The 27,480-nt window shown below is 28.0% G+C and overlaps 2 protein-coding genes across 2 annotated transcripts in view; both read right to left on the bottom strand.

The window, feature by feature from the left end:
- LOC122273937 (putative 3',5'-cyclic phosphodiesterase pde-5) overlaps positions 1–1,333 on the bottom strand; it is a 42,137-nt gene extending 40,804 nt beyond the window's left edge. Inside the window, exon 1 of the mRNA XM_087150085.1 lies at positions 1,194–1,333. The gene's annotated coding sequence lies outside the window, so the exon portion shown is untranslated. The remainder of the gene's footprint in view (positions 1–1,193) is intronic.
- A 4,390-nt stretch (positions 1,334–5,723) lies between these two features.
- Positions 5,724–27,466, bottom strand: LOC107449983 (lysosomal cobalamin transport escort protein LMBD1). Its single transcript, XM_087150081.1, has 15 exons — positions 27,224–27,466; positions 25,847–26,023; positions 23,553–23,613; positions 22,808–22,905; positions 21,586–21,653; positions 18,863–18,951; positions 18,043–18,116; positions 16,486–16,611; positions 15,761–15,975; positions 15,017–15,119; positions 14,525–14,629; positions 14,308–14,454; positions 11,622–11,673; positions 11,432–11,535; positions 5,724–7,791 (listed from the first exon to the last, which is right to left on the bottom strand). Exons 1-15 carry the CDS (start codon positions 27,302–27,304, stop codon positions 7,678–7,680), a joined length of 1,614 nt encoding a protein of 537 aa, XP_087006207.1. The 5' UTR covers positions 27,305–27,466; the 3' UTR covers positions 5,724–7,677.
- Positions 27,467–27,480: the final 14 nt, after the last annotated feature.

The raw sequence follows: 27,480 nt of genomic DNA, 5'->3' as shown, positions 1-27,480 counted from the left end.
TTACTAATAATTGACTAATGACTATAAACCATCACAATGACTATGGAATAGTCATTATCATAATTTTATCATAATTCTTTTAATTCCTAACAATTTTTATTCTTGAAGGTAACTCGTTCCCAAGCAAAAAAAAATATATTTACTAACCGTTATAAAAGAAGCTTTAACCTTTATGGATGAATTTTCTGTCAAATTTTTGTGACATTTTTTCAGCATACAAAAATAAATTTTAGGAACGTATTAAAAGAACCAAATTAAATTATCTGTCTTTATTAATAACATTGAAAATTTAAGTGAATTACAAATACTTCTGTGCAAAATATTTTTTAAAAAAGAATCAGTATAAAACTTATTCCGTAATATAAAAAGAAATATCAATCATCTTATGACTCAATAAGCATTTGTTCTCACGCAAAACTCCGTTTAAAGTAGTTTTGTTCCTCCTTAACTCCACAAAACTTTCTTCTTCTTCGTCTTTTATTTGCACTCTATCCACTACCTCAGTGGGATATTTTATATTGCACTTCGTCGTTTTTGTTCATAAGATTTTAGCACGCAATCTGAGGGAATATGTCATCACCATGATAAAATTCTTAACTAAGAAAATATATGTCACTTTCGCGGATGAGATTTAACCTTTCTTTCAATGAATTTTTTTTTTTGTTGTTTTTTCGTGAAATAAATCAGGTTGAGTCATGCTCTAGATTTAAAAAAAAATATTGAAAATAAAATATCCCACTATAAATGTATAATATAAAAAAATAAAAAACAGCATGATGGAAAAGTCCATCATCATGCAAATTTACATGTTAAGCTCAGTACAATAATAATAATAATAATTTTTATATCATTTTTATTCCTGATAATAATTATTTTTATTCCTGATAATAATTCTCCTCTTGCAATACTCCCATAATTTCATCTGCATCCGTGGTATTCATCATCAGAAATTTCATTATCAAAGCCATCTTCTGATAGCCAACCGCCTTCTAACTGGTCTAAGTAATATGCAATGTCCCTTTTTTCTAAGTTTCTCTTCAAAAATAAAATAAAATAAACCTATAATAAAAATTATTTTCGTCATACATTAGAAGTGAAACAATGTATATTTGGGGTATTCCATAAAATAAAATAACAGAAGTACAAAACAAACCTTTTTCCATAAAATAAAATAACAGAAACACGAAACAAACCTTTTTTCCCCACTCATTATCGCTTTTATTAGCAAAAGAAGAAGAAAAACTCAGATTGGTAACAAAAAAATATTCAAGAAATCGCTTGTTTCTTCCAACCACAACAAACATCAGAATGACAAGTTCAAACCCGCTATAATAATTGCTGTTGTTCATTTACGTCGCACTAGAGCTGCACAATGGGCTATTGGCGACGGTCTGGGATGATCCGAAGACGTGCCATCGCAATTTTTATCCTCAGCAGAGCAGAGGGGATGGTAGCTCTTCGGTAGCCCGACGACCTGCACGCGAAGTCGAGCACTTCACGGTAGAACAGTTTAACGAGGACTAATCCAAGTGGTCACCCACCCGCTCACTGACCACAGCCAGTGATGTTTGACTTCGGTGATCTGCTCGGATCTTAACGATCAGTCCACTGTGGGACTAATAATTGCAATATTCGATTTTTTTTTTACAGCTACGTTTTTTATTACGCAGTAGTGAAAAAAGTTACCAGCAACAATCAATTTACGCCACACCACTTTACTGCCAATTACGGCACAATTACCAATTTACGGCGCAAAATTAAGGACGAAATAGAAACAACGAAACAATAACGGGGTGGAGGGGGAGATCATTGAGAAGATGGTAGGGTAAGGAAGAAAATTCGCATATATGCACCAGGATGTATCGGTGTACCAGGACGTACCACGTATTGTAAGGGAAAAAAACGAGCCGGCTGTGGAAGCTCAGTATTTAACAGACAACACAGAAGACGACATCCGGATGTATTATATACATATATGGGGCGGTATCATGCTTGGTATCCCGACTGATCTACACAACTTCCTAGGTGGTTCAGTCACTAGTGCTTGCTAATATAAATATGTTCTCCTTCCTCATATGCGTCTTTTTAGAGGTGCTGTGGGTTTTGAGTTCATCTTCACGGACGGTAATGCCACACCTCATTGTACTGTGGCTGTCACAGAACTGTTGGAGAGGGAAGATATTGCACGCATGCAGAGCCGGATTATACCTTTCGTAGACCCTAGGCATAGCCGTTTTTGGACCCTCCCCACCTTCCCCTCTTTTCAAAATATATGCTAAAATTTTCTTGCATATTTTTTTTTTACATTTTTATTAATATGGATTTTAATTTACAAATTTGTTTATCGAACTTTATATGTTATTGTTGTTGTTACTTTACGACGCACTAGAGCTGCACAATGGGCTATTGGCGACGGTCTGGGAAACATCCCGGAGGATGATCCGAAGACATGCCATCACAATTCTGATCCTCTGCGGAAGGGATGGCACCCCCGCTTCGGTAGCCCGACGACCTGCGCGCGAAGTCGAGCACTTTACAGAAGCACAGTTTAACGAGGACCAATACCGCACACCCTCGGTCCCTACGCAGACTGATCCAAGTGGTCACCCACCCGCACACTGACCGTAGCCAGTGATGCTTGACTTCGGTGATCTGCTGGGAACCGTGTCTTAACGATCAGTCCACTGCGGGACCGAACTTTATATGCAATACCGAACTTTATCTGCAATGTATCTTTATAATTTTGTGCAAAATACACTTGTTGTTTTTAAAGCTAAATTACTCTTGTCAACAAATTTTTTTCTCCCAAGTTTTTCGTAGGCCCTAGGCACGTGCCTATAGGTTAATCCGGCCCTGCACGCATGGAATGACCGGCGAGGTCCTCGGATTTCAATCCGATTGAATGCGTAAGGGAACACTTTAGTGAGACGCTTGGTAACACGTTCCCAGCAACGATTCCACAGATGCGATTAGCACTACAACAGGAATGGGCAACAATTCCTCAAGAGCTTCTTAACAACCTAGTCCTCAGCATGAGCAGACGATGTCAGTCCTGCGTAGCCGTCAGAGGTGATCATATCCCATATAAAAGGCTGGAATTTCCTTGCCAATCCCGTGTAACATTGACGTTTTTAAAATATTGTTCAAATGTACAGTACAGAACCCGTTATCCGGAAATCAGAAAACCAAAAAACCGGAACGAAATTCGATAAATTTTCCCGCCATTTTAAAAAAAAAAATTTTTTTCCTCATAATATTTTAGAACTTTTCTTTCTTTTTTGAAAGATGTTTACCTTACCATCATTTTGGAAATAATCATTAGTGTATTACTCCATCGTTTTTTCTTTTTTCTAAGATTATTTCCAAAAAAAAATTTTTTTTAGTTGGGTTTAACAATAAAAAAAACGGCTTTTTGTAGCGACTCCGGAAAAATCAGTTATCCGGAATAGTGATGGTCCCGATCGTTCCGGATAATCGGTTCCCTACTGTATTTTAATCCTATACTTCAATAAAGTTCCCTATTGTACCCGTGGGTTACATTTTTTTTACAAGTTGTTTACTTTCCCGTATTTCTGCATTTTGAGGATCCTATTTATGATATTTTTTTTATTGATTGTCAACATTGCTGTTCAAACTTACATTCGAAAAACCAATTCATCCTTAATTTTGGCATACCAGTGTATGTTATCATGTTTAAAAATCATTCTATATTATTCAACCTAAAATTATATGAACATTAAAAATGTAGCAGTATTTTAAGGTATTGGGAAACGATTTAGAAATTATGAAAACTGTGCATCAAATCTTAAGTTTTTGAATAATATTTTTAACAAAAACTATTTCATCAAATAGTCTTATACATTAAATAGTCTTTAGAGTTTCTATCATGGCACGAAATTTTAAATAAAATATAATATTTTAAGTAACGGGAATAATAAATGGATTAATTTCACAAAATTAAGTTTAAATACTTATGATTTTGAAACATATTTTTACAATTCCTTAAAATGATACCTTGGTGATTTTTTAAATGGTTAATAACATTTAGGAGTTATGGTTAATAACATTAAGCAATAACTTTGTCAAATACTTAACACTAAAAAAATACTTCATTTTAACAGTCGACTTTTGTATTTCAGTGAATGGCATTTTCTATAAGTTTAAAGCAAAATACTTAGAATCAGTTTAAAGATGGAATATAGATGGTTAAACAGCTTTTTGATCGCAGATTCTCTGCATATATATTTTTAAGCAATTAAAATCTTTTGAGTTTAGAAGAACATCTATTTATGTTATAAATAGAACTATAAATCGATTATTGGATTTTAATAGCTGTAAAGATTGGTCTAGTCACCCACGCTCAGGATTTATTTATTCTGGATTAATTCAGTAAAATACTTTGGGATTTTGCAGCAATTCTGTCTGAAAATGCAGACGAAATCTCATATTTTACTTAAAAATATTAATATGAATGAATTTTAATGTAACAAAGGACACTGTAGAAATTAATTTAACTATATATAAGTTATCGATAAGACCAAATACATGCCTGTACTTGCTAAATTAAATTCTAGTGAATCCTATCTGGAGATTGGTTCCCACAGGTTTCAGACTGTTCAGAATTTTACTTACCTTGATTCAATAGTTACTGCCGACAATAACATAGACAATGAGATTCGGAGTCGTCTAATTTATTCAAATAAAGCTTTTTATGGTTTAAAACGTTTTTTCAAATCCTCTCTTTTATCAAAAAATACAAAACTTTTACTCTATAAAACATTAATTAGGCCAATACTTACCTATGGCTCTGAGACCTGGAATCTAACTCAAGCTGATGAAAATAAAATTGCCATTTTTGAGAGAAAAGTTTTGAGGGCCATCCTTGGTGGGATAAAAATAAATAATTCCTGGAGAAGACGATATAATACTGAACTGTATAAAATCTACAGAGAGCCAGATATTGCGAAATTCATAACAATAAATCGAATGAACTGGGCAGCTCACATTTTCAGAAGGAATGATGACTCAAATTTAAAGAAAATCCTATTACACAAACCCCTAACGAACAGGAAAAGAGGTAGACCCAGGCTGAGATGGCTGGATTTAGTTGAGACTGATTTCCTTACTCTAAAGGAGAAAAACTGGCGAACAAGTGTCAAAAGTAGAGAGAAGTGGATTCGAATTCAAAGGAAGGCACTGGCCCACCCTGGGCTGTCTAGCCAGATATGATGATGATATATAAGTTATAACTATATACCTATGTTTTCCAGGCCTCAATATTTTTGTCGAAAATGATAGTACAATTTAAAGTTACTAGAGGAAACCAAAGAAACACAAAAGAATTTATAACTTCAAATATATTACAGTCCAAAGTATATCATATTCAAATTAATCTAAAGGCTAGGCATGTGGACGCTTCAATTTGTAATAAGTAATTAAAATGCGACAAAAAAAAGAGAAATCGAAGCGTTTGAAAATAATCTTACAACATAAAAATTATGCCAATTGTTTTTCTTATGTGCATACATCATAATAAAGCTTACATTCGAACATTGTCGAGTTACAACATATTAATGTAACTTACTTTTGTAAGGTATAAAAGTAACTGTAAAACCTTAAATCCCCTAAACTTAAAATATTTTTTGTCAGAATTGTTATAATAAAGTTATAAAATATGCTTATGTTGTGAATGTTGTAAAAGAAATAAAACAGAATTAGAAAAATTCAATAATCTTTTTTTCTTTATTTAAATATTTACAAAGAATAGAGCTACATTATTGAGCTTAAACTATATACATACTGTAATATACATTACACAATAAAATACTCCAAAATTTCAACAAGCAAGGTTTCACAGAATATATCTGCAAGAGCTTTTAGTAAACATTTAGTAAAAAATCAAACATTTGCAATAATTAACAATTGAGTATTATTGCTAGACCAAAATCAGATCACTATAAAATCTAATGCAAAAATTGGCTCTAGTACCTAAAGCAACTAATGTAAAAATATGTGACTTTAATATTTACACTTAATCCCAAAAATTAACAATTATCTATTGTTTACTATTATGATCTATTCTTAAAACTTTACAATATACAGTTACTAAATATTTAGGATTAATTCCCAAAATTTAGGATCATTAAAATTGAAATAAAGTAACTTTCAAAACTTTAAGAATAAATCATTTCTTATCTATACTTTTGCATACAATTAAACAAATATTAAAAAGCTTATTTTAAATAACCTTTTGATAAATATAGTAAGAAATAAATTTAAAGCAAGTGATAAATATTGCGTAAATGAGAAAAATTAAAGAAAATTTTTTGTAAAAGATTTACTTCACGAATTTTTACCAATCAGCTGTTTTAAAACAATATTTTTAAGACAAACCATCTAAAACAAATTAAATTACAATATTGAAAAAAAGTCCAAGAAACACATCACTATTATTCTCACAGAATTTGCCTTTTTTGTTCATCAAAGTAATGCAAAATTACATAAAAAAATAATAATACTGCTATCAATGAAAACCAAACTATTTGTAGTGAGCACACTTTAACAACATATCAATTTTAACGTTATATATATTGCCTTTACATAAAAAATTCAATAATACTCATAATGATTTTAACAGTTCTACACAATATATATAAAATCACATTTTGACCTGCATTTTTTTAAACACAGTTGAACCAGTTTTACTATGTAATAAAATAATTATTAATAGTTTGTTAAGTAGGAAATGGAGAATATTTCACCTATGGATATTTAGAAATCTATCAATATAAAAATGGTGATATTTAAATGGGGAAATGGTGTACAGATGAGAAATTTTTTTCACTGGTGAAACTGCTGAAAAGTGAAAACATGATATTTGTTTCAAATCAATAATAATTGACTATAAATACATATTTGTTATTCATAATCCTTTAACCAAGTTATTAATAATAGAGTAACATTGATGTAACAATATGTTAGTTCACTGATTAACACAATATACAAATAATTTCTAATCTAACTGATATGCAAGAGATTAAAAACAAGTATAAATTAGACAATTCAGGAATTTGCAAGTTCTTTTATCTCTTGTTTTCAGTAAAGCTTTAAGATTTAAAAGCTTTGAGCTGAAAATTTATGACTAGAAAACTATTATTATAAATAATGATAACAAATTGTGATCGCCCAAAATGTGGAAGTTTGGACAATAGGAAAAAAATTCTTATTTTACCACATACATAAAATTCATACACATACATAATATACATTTCAAGAATTATTAAATAAAATACTATAGTGGTAACACACGCATAAATAATTTCCATAAAAGAGTAATGATTTTTTTTGACCAAAATAAGGCATTTTATTTTATTTAATTTTTTAATTAAAAAAATATTAAAAAGTCAGAATAGTTTTGAAAATAAAGCGATTAGAAATTGGTTTACATAACATAATTAAATGTAAAACAATATCAACAATATATTAAAGTCACTGCCTAAAAAAAGAAAAAAAAGAAAGAAGAAAAACAGGCAAAAAAAAAAAGACAAATAGATATTATAAATACATTTATTTACACTCATCTTTTTAATCCTTTAATAAATAAGCGTTTCTATAGCAACTAAAAAGAAAGTTGTAAAAGCCAACAAAAAATGTAAAAAGCTAAATTTCCTCCTGATTTTATATTCGAACCATTGGTTCATCACTATCGTCAAAATCATCCTTATCCACTGCCTCTTCAAGAGATGAGCGCCGAGAACGAATCAGCACAACAACAAAGCTTAGTACAAATGTCTGAAAAGAAAATTCAATTTAATTTTTTTTGTAAATTTGAAGACTTTATCGAAAGAAATAAGATCAAACTATGTATGCTATTTTTATGCAGATTACATAGGTATAAGTTATAAAACTTTTACACCAACAAATTATTTTAAATGATTTTTAAAAAAAATAAAAGTGATAAATTAATAGAAGTTAAAAATAGAAAGTTTCGTTCTCAAAAATGCGTCAGAATGCAGCTTTGCCCTGAAACACTAACTAGTAATTAACCGTTTAAGTCTTATTTCAGAAATTATAAATTAAGATTTGTTATTATTTTCAACTTTTAAAACAAGTAATTTAAAATTTATTTAAAATTGAAGTATTACCTTCATTTTCATTTATATTATTTATGTAATTAAACATGAATAATCATTATCATTATACATTATATTTAATTGCAAATCATAAAGTAACATTTGATTAAGAGACATTTAAAATTTTTTATTGAGATTATGTTTATACACTGGTATTTAAAATTGAGAACGTTTATATTTGGTCGATTTTCAAAAGAAGTACTGGATTGATGATAACAAAATGTGACTTGACTATAGGCTGATACAATATTAAAATAATAACCATTCAACAGTTATAATACAAACTCATAATTGTGCAAAAACTCTCATCATAGTCGGATGGTATCAAAGAGCGGTTACAGAATTAAATAAAAAAATGGTTTAATAGAGGATATGGCTCCCTTGCGCAGACATAAAGGCTTCAAACCTTCATTTCATACTGAAAATAAGGCAATTAATGAGTTTCTGCGGAAGTTTGCCCCACTCGTTCAGTAGCACTGTTTTTAGGCATTGGAAGGTTTTCAGTAGGATATTACATGTTGCAATTGTCCATCCCAGACATGCTCTATAGGGTTTGAGACCTGGCTGGCCAATCCATTTTGTAAATGTATTCATTTTCAAGAAAATGGGTGATTAGAGGTGTTTTGTGTAGTGTTGCATTCTCCTCCATTAAAATTAAATTAGGACCCACTGCCCTCCAGAAATGGTGAACAAAGAGGTCCAAAATCTTATCCTTATACCTCAAACCACTCATAGTATCGCTTTCAAAGATAAGGAGGGGTGTGTGGGAATACAGCATTATACTTGCTAAGAGCAGCAAACCTCAGTTGAAAGATTACAGGAGAGCTGAGATGCTGCAGCACCCCCCCCCCCCCGCTGCTGCAATGGTCAAATACCGATCTTCACTGGCCAGTCTTTCTCCTGACAGATCCAGAATCCAGAAATTGTTTCCAGAAATTTTACACAATGCAGGCGATAAACTGAATTCTCTAAAAATCTGGATTTGCAACTGGCCTGCTCCAAGTCTCTCCACAATTCGCCAGCTCATTCCATTATCTAAACCTTGGTTTTTACTAATTGTTTTTAAAGTTTAATTTAAAGAATTGGTTAAGATTGCTGCAAAAAACACCAAGAAATTCAGCAAGATATGCGAAATGCAGATTTTGCTATGCAGGCTTATAAAGTCTATTACTCTGTTAACTACATCCGCACACACCTACATGCATACATATTTGACATATAAGATTTACATCTTTGTTTCAAAACAGTAGTCTTACATTTTACTTTCGTTGTTTTCAGAATCGCATTTAATAAAATATGCAAATTCTCTTCATTTTCAGGGTGCGTAGCCAAATTATTCAATAAAAAATAAGCACCTCTTAAGCACTCAAATAATATTTCTAAGCACTTTAAAAAAATATCTTAATTAGGTAGGGTTGGAGAGTTTTTGACAATTGACGGTTTTATCTGGTTTTATTGTCAAAATTTTTTAATCTTGTAAATCAAATGGCTTTTTCATACGCTTTGGACTGACATTGCGTGGAAATAGATTGGGGTTGAATTAATTGTGAAAACGTTGAATTGAAAAATGTGAACAGTGTCTTTCTGCATAATTCTTAGCGAAAATCAACATGGTAAAGGAAAAATCTTATTGTAGAAAAGGGAAAATTAAGCACTTTAAAAAACACCCAATGAAAAAAGCACCTTAAAGAGCTTTTAAAAACGAAAATTGAAAATAAGCACCTTTAAGCACTTTTTAAAAACGCTACGCACCCTGATTTTGAACACCAGTGTAGATTCTATTAGGTGGCTGTGTATACACAATATATAAATAAAACTTTTTACTAATTAGTTAGATTCAGTTCAGCAAAATATATGAAATTCAAAGTTTCGTCCTATTTTATATGCATAAATGTAAAATATATACTTAAATTTTTTTTTACACATACACATTCCCCAAAAGAATATTGCTATAATAATGGAGAACAATCATATGTAATATGACTTTTCAAATAAACAATATCCAACGTGCCATTAATAATATTTTCTCAATGTGATTTTTTCTTTAAGTTAAGTAAAATTTGAATAATAAGTTATTTTACAAAAACTATGTCTTACGTGAATAAAATACGCAAAGTAATATTTGTACTTTTCAACAGAAAAATGTAAACTCAAAAGCTTTTCAGTATAAAATATTTATAACAAAAACATACTTATTGTTAGACAATTACGGAATGTGGTGCAAATAGCAAGAATAAAAAACTGGTTTGCTAATAAATCTATTTTACAAATACTCAGGGTGTTCTGGGTTACCATCATGATATACTTTTAAAATAATTACAAAAAATTAAGTCACTTGACATTAATGGTTACAAATAAAATATGTAAGAGAGAGGGTAAAAAAATATATTAAAACCTAGTGACTCTATATTGTATTGAGTAGCAGTAAAGATAAAATTAAAATTAACAAGTCAGAATTAACAAATTAAAATTAACATTTCAGTTTATTTGTTAGATGTAATTTACTTAAGTAACTGTATAAACTTTTTTGTTATTAATAATTATTCTATTTCATAGAAATTAGTAGTCTTTCAGTAGCATCTATAAATAAATTGCCACTTTAATCTTGAGTATGATTCTTTTGAATATTTTTTTTCCTTACTTAAGTATAAATTTGGGATTCTTAATGTGCAAGTTCCCAATTTCAAATTTAACTAAAATTGTAGAAATATTAAGAGCAGAAAAGTTATTATGAAACACCAAATACAAACTGCTATGGTGAATGGTGTAAATTATGATATTTAAACTTATGTTTCAGTTATTAACAAGAAATTATGCTATAACTTAAACTAGAAGGTCCTTTGTCTACATTAAATAACAATTGTTATTTTGCCAAATACACAAGAATGCTTGATAAACTTCCATCCTAAATTGATAAAAAAAAACTTAACTAGAAAATAATCCTTAATTTTTCATGCAACTTCATAACAGCAATGCACCTATTAAAAAATTCATTATTTTCATGATAATAAATTCCTTACTTTTCATGCGCACTTTACATAAAGTTAAACAAGCAAAATAATTAATAAATTATGGACTATTGATTATATGCAAATATTATTATTTCTGATTAAAATTATCCTAACTCTCGGAATCCCTCTCCTCCTTCCATGGAATCTTAGGGTTCAAGGGAACACTTTTTGGGAACTGCTGCCTTAACAAATACTCATTCAGTTAAACAAACAGCAAAGTTAGCACAAAAACATATAAATGTCAACATCTTAAGTTAAACAACAGTGAATTCCTAAGAACATTCTTACCCCTAAGAATACCCAGGATAGCCAGTAGTAAACGGCAGCAAAGATCCAAGCTTTGTATGCAAAACTTAAAACAAAAGAGGCTCCTCTGGTCATGACACAATCATCTGCATGTATTAAAAGTATACATATTTACATTAGTAGCATAATGAAACACTATCAATAAAATTAACTCTTAAAAACAAAAGTTTACCAGGTGAAGCATCAAGAGTACAAGGCTTAAGATCACATGTTGAGTTTCCAGGCTGAAACATAAGGTAAAGGAATCTGGTTAAAATACATTCTGGACAACACACATTTTAAGGTCACAAATTGTACAACAGCAATAATTCATAAGTTTTTCAAAAAAAAAAAAAAAAAAAAATCAAAGCCCATACACTCACAATTTTTCCGAACCGATTTCATAAAATTTCTTCAATTTTTGTAACTGATGGCATATATTTGATTATTAATTTTTTAATTCTGTCATATTCAAGTACAGTGAAATCTGCCAAATTCACCACCTTCATAAGTTGACCTTTATTTCACTGAATTGGCTAAAAGTTCCCTTAAAATCCCTTAGCAATTTGACATTATGGATAAAAGGGACCCTCGAAACAAAGAGGTTTGTAAGCGTAACAATAAATTTCAAAATGTTTTTATGCATATAATGTTAAGTTTTCTAATTGCAAAAATGTACCTGTGTGCTGGTATTTTAAGAAATCATTTGTAATATATACTTAACGTGTATCAATAACAAAATACATACGGTTTTTTAATTAATCAGCTGAAAATAAAATTTTTGTAACATACAATTTATTCTGTAATAAATATTATTTGTTAGCCAGTCAGGGGGCCGAAATGTCACGGTGTCTAAATGCAAAGCAAATGATCGCTGGTTCAAATCCTACTCAAGGATGTCTTTTTCTCTGTGTTTGTCCTCTGTTGGGTGATGTGTGAAAGTGGCCCATCCAATGGACGGATATCTGTGGCAGCAAAACAAAATATTTAAAATTAAAACAAAATATTTCTTAACGTGTGTCAACTTTCTGATAACTAAAATAAGTTATATTCAAAAATTAAATTACACTTATGTTCATTCTGACTGGTAACATGTAATTATAAGAGTTTGTAGCAAAAGCTTTCTGTCAATAAAAAAACAAACAAACATGAAAGCAGTTCTTTCAGGGCGGATAGTAATCACCACCCAAATCTATGATTTTCTGCAAACATTTTGGTAGTTTTTCAAAGCCTTCAACTAAGGAATTAGGTGGCAGCGATTTCAAAAGCCGATCAAACTCATTTCAGATGACCTATACCAGGGGTGGCGAACCTTTATGCACCAATGTGCCATTTTTTCTAAAAAATTGTTTAATGAAATCAGAGACGTGCCGTCAAATAATTTTGACTTCACGATTATTGGGAAAATAATAATACTAAATAGTATCAACTCAAATCTCTTTATTTACATTGAAAAGAAAATACATTTTGCAATGTCTCAGTTATACGCGTAATTCAACTTAAAGTAGCATCAGTGGGACTTCTGTTATTGCAGATTAAATGACAAATAACTTATATTAGGTTGTATAATATTAGTTTAAGCAGGACTGTCGATTTTTTTGCTAGTTATTTATTGTTAGCTTGTTTTTTATGGTTATTAATTGTTCTTTTAGCATTAATTGTTTATTTTTTTATTAATAATTGCTTATTATTTTGTTTGCTTTTTGTGAATTTTAATTTAATTGTTACATATGCTTCATAGTGTGTGACATTTGTGTAATAACAGTTCAGAGTGCAATAACAATTGTGATCGGTGGCGTGCCCAAAATATTGTGTCGCGTGCCATTGGTTCGCCATCCCTGACCTACACTGAATCAAAGATAGCACCAGCAAGATGTTACTGCAGGCGTTCAAAAAGGTAAAAGTTTAAACGAGCGATGTCAGGGCCATTTGGCAGATATGGCAAAAGGTCTCGTTCCAGTCTGTACAGAATTCAGACGGTGAATGCAAGAATATGTCGTCTTGTGATATCTTGATGGAACAATACCTTTTCGCGTCGGAACTCAGTTCGACATTTTGGCCTGATTAGAGAGCCAGCATGGATTAGTATTTTGCTGTACACCTTACTGTTGATGCTTAAACCTTTTACCGATTTTCTTTGAAAAATACCATGGAAATCCCACCAAATACAAAGCCTGATTTTTTGCTAATAAAATTGAGCTTCTTGAAGCAACTAACGTGCTTATCGGGAGCAGATCAATCCCTTTTTTGGCTTGTGTTGTTGAAGTAAATTCATTTTTCATTTAAGTAACGATTCATTTTCATTACACTGAAATTTAACTATCACACTACCAGATTAGAAACATCATTTACTTCTCATTTTGGTGCAAAAACTCAGCTACTGAATGTCACCAAATCATGTGTAATGCTTCAGCTACTACTGTTGTATCAGATGACGCTATGAAGGTTTGGTACCAGAAGTTTAAAAACAAGTACTGTGCATTCAAGAAGCAAAGCACTCTGGTCACCTTACTGACGTTGATGAGGAATGCATGCGAGAACTTGTGAAAGAAAATCTGCTATGCATCTCATAAACTTGAAGTTAAATTGCTGGGTATCGCAAGGGCTGACTCAAGCAGATAAGGACAGACATATTCAATGCACTAAACTGCTCGAATATTAATACAAGGGCAACAAAAATTACAGGTGGAATTATTATTATTATAAGAATTATCAAGTTAACTTTAAATTCAGTATTCTATTAATTCAACCAACATTAATAGCTTCATTTTATATACTTATGCATACATATAAATATGTTATATAGTGATAGCCAACATTACATATAACATATAAATACACTAATATCAATGTGAAAATAATAAATATTAATTACTCACTTTGCAATAATACTGGCTGCCGAAAGTAGTGTAAGTAGGAAGTACTAAGTATAACAGTATGTGGAATGCTAGAACAGCAAACATAAGAATGAATGCGAGCATAATCAACCCTTGAGGTGGCGTTCGACCTGGCCTAACTTTATACATCTATAAATAAAGGTCTATGAGTAAATGGATTATCAAAAGTATAATATTGAGAAATAATAAAAATACTTACTGGAATGCAAAAGCAACAAATGCCAAGAAACCGCATACCGGATACAGTGCAGATCACAAGAAACAAAATTATGAGAAAGAACAAAACATAATCAAGAGGAAAGATCTGAAAAAATTATAATTATCACTACAATTTCCCATTTTAATATTAAATACTAACTGAAATATTGTTGATAATAATGATTAAAGCACATTGGAATAAAAAAATTTTTTTTAAAGATTTCACAATTAAAAAACTTTTTATAAAATAGTAAAAATGCATGATTTTAAAATAAAATACGTTTATAAAGTTTCTTAAAATAATTTCATAATGCCATCAAAATGTTTACAGTATCAATATCAGAAGAAGTTAGAGGAGCATTGGAATAAATGCACCATTCTTGATAAAATATTTTGTTGCATTAAAGTGCATAGATCAATATCACAGTAAAAATACTTTTAAATCAATGTTAAGAAAAAAAAAGTTTAAATGAATAAGAATAATGAACAATACCTTCTGAGCTTGAACCATAATAAAATCTAATGGATTAGGCATCATATTTTCTTTCAAAATATAGCCCATCTTCATACCAAGTGAGTTTACAATCTTATCAATGCTAAAAGACAGATATATTCATCAACTACAAAAAAAACAACATAGCAACAGAACAGAAATATATAATAGACGCTGGAATTCAATGAAAGTAATAATACAGGCAACTACACAATGTTACATATTTAATTACGAACATGCTTGAAAAGAAAATTTAATAAAAATAATTAGAACAAGTTTAAAAAAATGCTTGCTAACATTCATAAATTAATCAAAATAAATTAAATAAAAAAAATTCCACAAATCATAGTTTAAAAAACATCTTTTTTTTTAAATTTCATTTTTTAGTTCATAAGATGCAGGCTGTAGTACAAACAATAGAACTAGAATTGGAAATATTGCAGCAAACTAAAATTTAATGCACTCATAGAAACAAGTCAAAAGATTTAAATCTACTGAAGTTTCATTGAACTAACTGAAATAAATCTAATGAGGAATTTTTTTTTTATAAAACTAAATATTATTTAAAATGAGCAGGATATTAAATAAAATGTAATTAGAAAAAGGTTTTACTGACATAGTTACATTTTTTAACGAAGAACACGTCTAGGTATATGTTTACAAAGCGTGCAAAAATAAAAAGACATGTATTAAAATGTATCAAAAGAAGTTTTTTATTTATTTATCTTTATACTTATTCCTTACTTGCATATGAGCAGTGAAATAAAAAACGTCAATGAGAAAATAAGGCCAATAATCCCAAATGACCCATTTAAAATCCGTATGCATGGTCCACATTTGTTATATAATCTTCTTTTTTCACTTTCTAGAACTGATGACCGTCTTGAAATTAGGCTCACTTCTTCTTCCAAATCAGCTAACTCACCAACTTCCCTAGATGTCAACTGCCTTTTAGATTGCTTTGAAAAAAAAATTTAAGAATTATAAAATGAATATTTCTTAAAATTTAGATATAGAAAAAATTATAACTGACATGCTTTAGAAATAAATATTAGACTGAATAGAATAACATTTTAACACCGAGCACTTAAATTATGACAAAACAAATGTCCATACATACATAAATAAATTAAATTAAGAATCATATACTAAAAGTCAAAAATATGACTAACTATTTGAAAAGTGAGCTAAAAAGAAATAGGAATAAAAGGAGAGGGAAATGCATGATTTTCTTCCTCCTGCTTAGAAAACCAGTTATTTATAACCAAAAAATCTTAAAATTAGCAACAAATTATGTCACATAATTTTGAAACTTTTTAAAATTGCATTCTTTGGTTTTCTTAGAACATAGCTAACTAGACAATTTTGTGTTCCATTTTTTTTTAAAAACGATTTTTCTTCATAAAGTTGGTCATCTTTGGGACATTTGATATCAAGAAATCTTATTAAATAATAAACTCATTACCTACCTTGCTTCGAAGTGCATTTATTTTAGTTTGAGTAGTAGCTTGGGTATCAGATAAAAGTGCTTCCTCTTCAGTTAAAGAACGAAATCCTTTAATCATATTTATAGGAAATGAAGCTAAACCCACACTCTGTAATGAGAAAAATTATTGACAACATTTTTTAACAAACCAGTTTATGTGTCTCTATATACATACATATATTTAAAAAAAAGTTGTTTATATAAGATATCTGTCAGTAATAGTCAATAATAAAAGAATATATATATTCTTTTAAATAGTTTAACCTATTGATACTGGATTTTATTAAACATATTTTTCATCATTTTGTATTAATTTAGGTCAAAATAAATAAAAAATATTATATTTAAAATTTTAATAATTTATGGTTATGAATAACAGCATGAAATACCGGTGTTTTTTCAGGTAAAATTTTCAAAATATGGCTCACTTCCAAACAATTATTTTTCAAATTTGAACTTATTTGCAGTTTAATATATCCAAAAGAAACATTTATTCATTATTGAAATTTAATTAAACAACAAAATCAATTATTGATAAATTTTTGAAAATGAACGTAGATTTTTTCTTTCGAGCTACTTTTTTTTATTTTATATTTTAGTACTATTATAATCTTGATAATCTAGCAGATTATTTTTGTTAACTATCTGGCTGTTTTTCATAATTAAAAAATATCAAAATATATTTTTAAAAGGAAAAATATATATATAGGAAAGGAAAAAAAATATATAAATGGGAAAAAAATATATATATAGGAAAGGAAAAAAATATACAATAAATGTGAAAAATATATAAATGGGACAGCAATGTCCCATTTGCATCAAAGGGTTCAATTCACTATTATTAAAATTTAAAAATAAGAGAAGAGAACATGACTTTCCTCAATTCTATTTCTAGATTTTTTTTAAAATTTTTTTTTTTTGTAACCGTAATTTATGAACGGCCAAACTAATAGTAGATTGAAAATAATTTTTTGCCAATTGAAAATAATTTTTTGCCAATCTTCTTTTTCATGCTATATTTCTGGAATTAAATTGGCAGATCAAATTATAAAATTTAATGTTTTACAGCTAATTTATTTCAAATGCATGTTTATATATTTTTTTATTTAATCAACAATAAAGTTTTCAAAATTATAAAGTATGCATTTTTCTTTTATTCATTGCTAAATTTCAATTATTACATCAAAACGAAATGTTTTTTAAAATAAATCAATTGAATAGTTTAAGCAAGGTTACAATTTAAGAGAACTTTTATTATTCCAATTAAAATGGAAGTATAATCACTGCACTAGCTTAAAATTTTATGAATTTAATAACCATCCATTTCTTCCTCTGTTATTACTCTTTGGACTCGCCTATGCATAACAAAAATATAATTAAAAATATGTTATAAGAAAAAAATATTTATAATTAATAAAATAACATTTAATTAAATAATTCTAACAAAATAATTAAATTATAATGTCATGTTATTCAATTATTTTGTGGAAGAAAATGTTATTTAATAACTTACAAAGTAATTAATCATTTGATAACTTACAGTATATAATATGAGATTCATCATGCCATATATTGTGATAACATTTACAACAAATGAGACAGCATCTTTTCCTCCTACAACAATAGAATAAGAATTACCAAGGTAAACTTAAAAATAACAATATAAAAAGAGATTAGTTTTTAGAATCAGTAATAAGTATTTTTGTTGAACAATACAGTGATAAGTACACAACAATAATGTCAGATATAAAACAGGTTCTTTCAACTATCATTTTTGCCCTTTCATTTGCTATAATTAGAATGCTAGTCAAAAAATTAATAATCACAAGATAATAATTGACAAAAATTTTTATTTAATAGTAAAATTTGTAATTACATAATTTTAATAGTTAAATCTTTGAGTTGAAGTTTGCTTAAGACTAACCACTAATTTATGTTAGAATAACAAAAACTTTAAAATTTAAATCCAGATTTATAGTTCGGCTAATCATCTATGCAAATGGATTTTCCACACTTCTGGATCTAAAACCTGAAATATTAAAACACTTTAAACAAGAATTACATTTAATTTAAACCTGTCAAATGCTATTTTAATTTCACTTGTTCTAACCTGAGTGCAAAATTTTTATTTCCTGTTTATAAATATCATATTTGAAGCTGTTTTCTTCATTATAATTCTTTTTTTATTGATTATAACGTGTAACACCAATAACTATATAACATTTAAATGCATTTTTAAAAAATGTGTAATAAATACTTATATTTGACTAATTTGAAGCTAATCAATTTAAGTCATTTTTTTAAATAAATAAATAAATTTATCTCTCAATTTAAAGAACGAGCATCAAAAAATTACATACTACTTTTGTATAATTCCTTAATCAAAAATTCCATTTTCCCCCACTCTGTTGAATTTGAAGGAGGTGCAGACTTGAAAGGTATAAAGACACTGTAAGAATAAATATAAATGTTTAGATTTAAAGAAAAATTTAAATAAAATTTTGTAAAGTTATATAAGATTACAAAAGCCAAACTCTTTAACATTCAAATTTATAACAGTTTTGCACAAGGAAAACTGCATTTTGATTTGCACTATAAATTGCTTTGAGTTGTTAAACGAGAAAACAGTGTTTATAAGGGACCTATTCTTATGAATTTGTTTTACTTCTCGAAATATGGTATTGTTGAAATAATTAAATGCATATTTTCAAAAAGAAAAACAAATAATTCATCGTAATATAATATCAAGGGTGATTGTGAGCCCAACTCAAAAATCCTGAAAATTTCTCAAATAAAATCATTAATGACGCATTTTAAAAAATTAATGCCTTAAATCATTGATTTAAATTAATAATTATGTATAAGTTCACTTTTATCTCTAATCACATTTATAATTCTACCAGAAAAAATATTTATAAATGAAAGAGATGCAAAGTATAAATTCTAGTTCTAATATATTTAAATAAAATATAAAAGAATTTTTATACATAAATGTGATCGATGATTTCTTTAAATTACTGGACCTTACTGGACCAGAGCACAATTATCTCAGATAATATTTAACTTCAAAAATGGAATTTTAATTTAATTTTTAAAAATAATATTCACAGTAAAACATTATATAAAAATTAAACTTATCAATCTGAGAAATTAATGTTTTAGTGCTCATAAAAATGTACAGAAAACAGGAGGGTAAAATGGCATATGAGTAAAAACTTACAAAACATCTAAAAAAATAAGAACAAAACGTAAACATCCTTTAGAATGAGATTATAATAAGATTATTTTTAAAACAACATGATACATAATTATAAATATATTGAAATGAAGTTTTAAATATCTTTGCCCAAATAATAAGGATATAAAAGAATTTGGAATATATTATTCAGATTAACTGCTCTTCACCTCTTCTTAAACGCAATTTAATTATTAAAGGGGGTTATAAAGAGAGTTTTCATCAAAATTTTTTGTTCATGAGAGTGAGAATATATTACTATTTTATTTCCTTTTTTTTTTATCTTTTAGCATAAAATTTTAAAATAATTTGTTCAAATTAAAGTATTAGTTTAAAATGTTAAGTTTATTTACTTTGTATAATATATATATAAATAAATTTTTTTTGCTTCTTAATATTAAAAAGTAGTAAAAAAATAAAGTATAAATTCCAAAATAAAACTTCGATTAAACAATAAAAAATTTAATTTTTAAAATCATTTCTTTAACTTATAATTGAGATGCGAAGATAACAAGCATGAGAATAAAAATAAATAATTTCACTCAAATTAAAACTGATTTTCACTTTTTTAATGAGGTACAATTTTTTTTTGTTGATGTGACTTTTACACAGCTATATTTTATGCTTTCTAGTTATGGCAGCGATTTGATGGATTCTATGTAGTGGTAACAGTATTACAATTCATTTTATAATTGTAAACAGGAATTATTTTAACTATGTAAAGATTAAATATTTAAAAAAAAATATTGTTAGAACTTTTATTTGCTTAAATTACTTAAAAGTAGTGGTGATCAAAATTGTTATAAATCAACTTTCAAAAACAAAGATAAAAATATTAACATATTTTGTAACTGCTTTAATAATAAAATCAAACTCTTCTGTGAAACTCAGCAGATTGATTTGGCTGCCATATTTCTAATTTTTAAACTATTCAATAAGAAGCTTATTAGTTTAATAAACAATTTTAAATAGGATTTATACAGTTAGCTAAAACTGAGAAAATTCCCACCTATATTGTTCAAACAAATAAACACAAAACATACAGTCGGACTTCTATTTAACGAACTTCCATTTAACGAATTTCTCTATCTTACGAATTTTTTCGAGGAACCAAGTGCATTTTGGAAATTGTTTTGTAAAATAACTTCCATATAGCGAAGTGAATTTTCTATTTAACGAACTTTTCATTGAGATCCACTTTCCCTATTTTCCAAAATATTTCTTAACATTTTAAACTTGTTAAAGCAATTTATGGGGGAAATGAGCTTGAATTAAATTTCGAAGTCACTGCTTTATGAAATGTATTACTGTCTTCTCTAAAAATTATCTTAGAGAAAGCAGTAAATTCCCTTTCCCTTTCTGTTTGCACTTCAAACGAAAAACTCAGTTCAAATTAACGGATTTTATCCGTAGCAATTTAACTTAACGCATGTGGTAATGTATGTTTAAAATTACTTTTATAATAAATGCAACTATAATTTTATACATAAATTTAGACTTTTTTCAGTTGAAAATGTATATAGCACGATAATGTAACACTGGATAATGTTTTGCTCTATTATTGCTTTCCATGCTGATTTCTTTTATGGTTAAGACTTATAAGATAAATAGTAGATATTAGTTTACAAGATAAAAGTGCATCAATTGCTATTTTAATTATGTCTAGTGTTTATGAATTTAAAACCTGTTTTGTGTTGCTTAAGTATTTTAAAAGGTGATTTTCTATTTAACGAATTTTCCACATAACGAGCTTATTTTCGGTATTTAGTGACTTTGTTAAATAGAGGTCCGACTGTATATTCATGAAGGAATAAAAAAAGTTCTACCAATTCAAAAAATTTTTTTTACCCAGCAATCAACAATCCAGCTATCACCAGAAGAAATACCAAAGTGTACAAGAAAGCTGTAGTGAATACCTGGAAAATAATATAAAAATTAAGACAATTCACAATGAGAGGATATATGAATTAAGCAAAGAGCGAAATTAGCAACAGTGCATTGATCTGGGAGTAATAAAATTTGTCTTAGACTTCAATAAAATAAACTATCATTGGACCCCTAGAGAAGCAACTGATGTAAAATAATAGTATGCTGTTTTGTCAAATATATTTGACAAAAAATTAGTTAAATTTTGTCAAACAGTATTTGAGTTACTGTTAAAAAAAAATTTATTTTATCATTATTATTCATTCTCCAAATTGTAATTTTTTATTAAAAAATTCACATTAATAACTTCAAAAAAACAAACAAACTAATACAGACATTCAAACTGACCAGTGAAATTATGCATGAACTTGTAATATGGTTTAGTTGCTGGTTCCTTAGAATAGTAGCTTAATTTTCTTAATTTCTATCCTTGTTTTGCTTTAAAAATAAATAAATTAAAATAATACAAAATGGGTGACTTCTAAAACAGAAAGCCAGTGTAGCACACACCAAATAACATCAACCTTTTACAAGTATGATTTGGAACAAACAGCCACTTTTTGAGCAATCGAGTTCATAGTTTTCAGAAGACATCATAATTCTTTACTTGGTAATTTTTCTTCAATAATTAAAATAATTAAAAAAAAGAAAATACAATAGTACATATCAAATATTATTCTCAAATTCCAAATACATAATCTAATTCTAATTAATTTTTAAAATTTTATTTCAGTGAAAAAGCTGAAATAAAAAATACAGTTTGCATATTGCCATATATTCTCCATAATAAATAAAAATATAAATTTTTCATTAAAATTTCTTTTAATTGCATAAAAAAAAATCTCTATTCTCTATATTCATACCATTCTCTATCCTCTAAATTCATTGGACTATTTTAACTCTTAAACATGTAGTAACAGTTCTAACTAATTCACTGGTTCTGTGATAAAGAACTTGCCCACTGTCTCAAATTTAATTTTTAATTTATTTCCCAGTATAAAATATTATTATCATAGCTAAAAAATACAACAAATCTTCTTAATACAAAATTTAAGTTATCAATAAATGCATAATTAGTATTATCATTTTATGACAAAAAGTAGTCTTTTCTCTTCGAATACAGGCAAAGGATTAAAAGACTTACTCTAATTGAAGGTCTATTGTCTTCATCTTGTTCTTCATAGGAAAAGTAAGCTAATGGCAATATGAAGAATGTGTAGAAGAATATTATACCATACAAGGCTGAAAATAAAAAAAAGAGTAAACTATATTATGATAACTTTCAAAGCTATATTCATTTTTCTTGTATCTTTTCTTTTGTCTCAATAATTATTTTTGCAATAATTATGTCCCAATAATTATTTTTACAAGTTTTAATTGAACCCTTGACAATTGGGCATGAAACAATTGTCAATGGTTTCTATCACTAAGAAAAAGGTACAAGGAAATCTGTGAGTTCAATTTAGAATCCTAAGTTAGAAAGCATTTCAGAATTAAAATAATTAATTTTACTATTCCTTGACAAAAAAGAATTTGTACCTTAATTCTAAAACAAATTCTACCCAATAAGATATTTTTACTAAATACAGATATGAATCTACATACTGAAAATATATGGAGAAATAAATTAAAATAATAAAAACATTTTTAAGCACATATGATGCTCATAAAATGGGCTGATATAATACAATGAAAATTTGAAAAGTGACTTAAATTATAATCAATTATTTCTTTCAATATATTTGTGCTTGGCATTTGATACAAAAATAAATAAATTAAAAATATAGACCTAAGTTCATTTTTCACATTTGGAATCAATAACATTTGTAAACTCGTCAGACTAGAGTCAATAACTTCAAAGAACATTTTTAAAATGTCATGATAATTACCATAATATGTATAAGACACCGAGTTCTCTAAGGCTTGGCGAGTTGAATTTGTAGCCCAATCCTGAAAAGAAGAAAAATTAAAGGTTAAAAATATTCATAATTCAATCAAGATTGAAGAAAAGATAATTTAAGAATATAAAAACCAAATTAAAATTTATTGCATATTATTAAGTGGAAAAATAAATTAAGAAAATAAACTTTCAATATAAAACTGTTTGCTATAAAATGAGCAAAAACTGAGCTTATAAAATATAGAAAATATCTGGCAAATCATACAAGCAATATTCTCAACATCATATAGATGTTATGGGAGCAAAATTTTTTTTGAAAGAGAGTTGAAAAAAAAATATTTTGGTTCTTGTGAACCAGAATTATAGTTATTAATAATAACTTAAAGTAGAATTAGAACAACATCAATTTGCATTAAGAGTGCAAAGACAAAATACATGTTGGATATTTTTGAATTAAAAAAAAAAGAGGTCTTCAAACTTTTTGTGGAAAAATTAGAATTACAGTAGGGAACCGATTATCCGGAACGGTTGGGACCATCGCTATTCCGGATAACTGATTTTTCCGGTTTTCTGAATCGCTACAAAAAGCCGTTTTTTTTTATTGTTAAACCCAACTAAAAAAAAAAGTTTGGAAATAATCTTAAAAATAAGAAAAAACGATGAAGTAATACACTAATGATTATTTCTAAAATGATGGTAAGGTAAACATCTTTAAAAAAAGAAAGAAAAATCGTAAAATCTTATGAGGAAATTTTTTTTTTATTTTTAAAATGGCGAGAAAATGTATCGAATTTCGTTCTGGTTTTTTGGTTTTCCGATTTCCGGATAACGGGTTCTGTACTGTATTATTTTTTTATTTTATTAAATATATGATGCTTACACCTTTTAGTAAATCTTTAAATTTCATTTGTTTCAAACATGTTTTTGATATTAACAAAAATTGCTAACAAAATCAAAATTTGAAAAGATTTAAATCTTTTGAATCAATATCTCTATATTTTGAAGTCTATTGAAATTAGTTTGAAAACCAGTTATATAAAGTTTATTTTCTTTTTGCATGTAGTATTTTCTAAATATTTTTTGGTTAGAATGCAGGGGGCACACATAAATCACTCAAAGGCTGCTTTTGACCCTCTGGGACACAATGTGCATCTTTAGCTGCAAAGTAAAAATAAAATTTAAGAACAAAGTAAAGTTCAAGATTTAAATTAGTGAAAATGTAAATATTAACTTCACAATTAATGAATAGGCAATGGATGCCAAAGTAAAAATCAAGATTAGGTCAAGTAAACAAGATTCATCATCATCATATCTGGCTAGCATAAGTAATATGCTTAATCTTGTTTACTTAGCAAAAAATACCAAGAAATGTAAATTTCTTACAAAAAATTAAAGAGATATTTTCTATTTAATACCTATTAATGCTAGCTCAGTAGTTAAAGGTACTGAGCTGTCATTATGAATGACAAGATCATCAGTTGCGGCTTGAAGCCTATTTAGCTTTATAACAATGGGTAACAGCTTCTCAGAGAAGTAAAGAAATCTTATGTCTAACACTAAGCCTATTGCTACAATCATGCCATTGGTCACAAAATTAAGTCTTAAGGTCCACAAAACTTCCCTAGCCTAAAACAAGTTGTTGCTGGGATGCTTTACTTTACTTATATCAGTAATGTAAAAAAGAATATAAAATTTCAAACTTTTTTCTTTTTAAATAAATAAAATGTGGTTTTAGGCAGCAACATTCAAAAACATAATTTTATTCATCTAATAACCATAAAAAAATTCACTGAATTTGTTCTCATAAAATATAATTCTAAGCTGCTATATTTTTTCTGCTATGCAATTTGAAATAAATTTGCTCATGGAAATGTTTCTATGATGTTTAAACAAGGTATATGTTGCATTAAAAAATATAAAAAGCTTACTTTTTCTTAGAATAAGTTGTCTAAGGCCTAACTAGATGTATAAATTAATTTGTTAAAACATTTATTTTGAATACAGATAGTTTCCGATTAAAATTTTTTTAACTTCTAAATTAGTTAACTTTAAATTCATCATAAGTAGAAATTAATAGCTTTAACACATAGTAAGTTTTATTACAGTTGACATAGAATCACATTTAATTTCAACTCATTATATTCTTAACTTCTTAATGTATATGACTTAAAAAAGCCTATTCATTAGGCTATCAGAAGTTTATTGAATTAAATCAAACTGAGAGTAAATGTCAAGCAGAAAAAAACTGACTAAATTTTCATATAATACAAGTATGAAACTTACTTTAAATGATCCATCTGTGTTTTTCATATAAGATACCAAAAATACATCTACTGGTAGTAGGGAGGATGCCAAAAGAGCTATGCTCAAACCAATTACAGCTACAATAGCACAACATTTATTTCGATCTGTGCGGCACCAGAAATGTTTCACATAGACGTAGGAAAACAGGATACTGAGCTATAGATTAAAAATATTAATTATTGCCATACATTAATATACGAAAAATATTTTTAAAACTTAATTTTAGCAAGGTGAGTAGTCAAATCTTTCAACAAAAAATAAGCACCTTTTAAGTACTTTCTAAGCACTTAAAAATATTTTTAAGCACTATATACATTAACAAAATGCAACATATTTTTCAAAGACTTTACATGATCATGATAAAATAACTAGTTTCTGACAAAACACTATTTTCTTGATTATATAAGCCACCATATAAAGAATGAGAGATTTTTCGGTTTGATTTCAGTGGGTGGAAAAGGAAAACTGAAATTGAGAATATTTTGCAAAATGCAGCAGAAGTGCACATAAGAGTGCTAAAATCTCCCCAACTTCTGCCTAGAAGACGCACATGCGGACCCACAAGTATTTCACCAAACATGTAAAATGATTAGCGCTTTTATACGCTATGGACCGACGTAGTCCAAAATGGATTGTGGTTGAATGAATAGTGAAAACGTTGAATAGAACAATGTGAAAAGCACGATTTTGTATCATACGTTGCGAAAATCGACATGATGAAGAAAAAAATGACATTTCCGAAAAGGGAAAACTAAGCAATTTTTAAAAACACCTAATGAGAAAAGCACCTTTAAGGGCCTTTAAAAAACAAAAATCGAAAAGAAGCACCTTTAAGCACTTTTTAAAAACGCTATGCACCATGTTTAGAATGTTCTCTTTCTTCATGTTAGAATGAATTTCTCTTTAAAAAAAAAACTAAAATTTGCTTACATTACAGGTAAAAATTGTTAAACTACGATAATACTATCAAATTATTAATTTCAAACTTCATCTATAGTGTTTTAGAAACTAATTATGAGAACGATTTAAGGGGGAAAACAGTTAAAGAATAACAGTATGCTATTAGTGAAGATATCTTGAATTTTACAGAGTTTTAATTTCCCACGAATTGATTCAATAAAGTTTGCTGATTTCATATATACATATAAAAGGGATTTCTATGAGTAAGAAAGAACGATTTTAATCATGTCTTCAAAAAAGAAATGAGTATTTAAATTATTAATTACTGATATACTTTCATTTTTTAATATTAAAACCAACATGCGATTATTTATTCTTGAATTCTAAAAGTAATCGTTTTATTAAATGTCAGAATACTCTGAGCAACAATCTCTTGATATTAAAAATGAAACTAACCAGAATAGCAACAACAAACGGAACCCATCCGTAAGCAGTGACAGAAGATGGTAAATCTATTTCTTCTCCAAATAGCTGCATGTTTTTTGGACTAATATAAACCCCATAAAAAGGTATCCTTTAACAAACTAATTAAGTCGTCGGTAATTTCCGAACAATCAGATGTAATCGCTAATTATACTGCTTGGCTATTGTTTTGTTGACAATTTGCGCAGCAATCAGAAGTTTCAGTTCAGTTGCCAGATTTGAAGGCCGTT

The sequence above is a fragment of the Parasteatoda tepidariorum genome, chromosome 8 (genome assembly GCF_982258835.1).
Source record: "Parasteatoda tepidariorum strain Cologne lab strain chromosome 8, Ptep-v5.0, whole genome shotgun sequence".
NCBI lineage: Eukaryota > Metazoa > Arthropoda > Arachnida > Araneae > Theridiidae > Parasteatoda > Parasteatoda tepidariorum.
This window is presented reverse-complemented; position numbering and strand designations above follow the sequence as displayed.

Excerpts from the sequence above, each read along its gene's own strand:
- LOC107449983 (XM_087150081.1), bottom strand. The coding sequence starts at position 27,304 with ATGCAGCTATTTGGAGAAGAAATAGATTTACCATCTTCTGTCACTGCT. Across the intron at positions 23,614-25,846 it reads ACACAGATGGATCATTTAAA|GATTGGGCTACAAATTCAAC; the intron begins GTAAGTTTCATA and ends TCTTCTTTTCAG. Across the intron at positions 7,792-11,431 it reads TATCCTGGGTATTCTTAGGG|ACATTTGTACTAAGCTTTGT; the intron begins GTAAGAATGTTC and ends TTTTCTTTTCAG.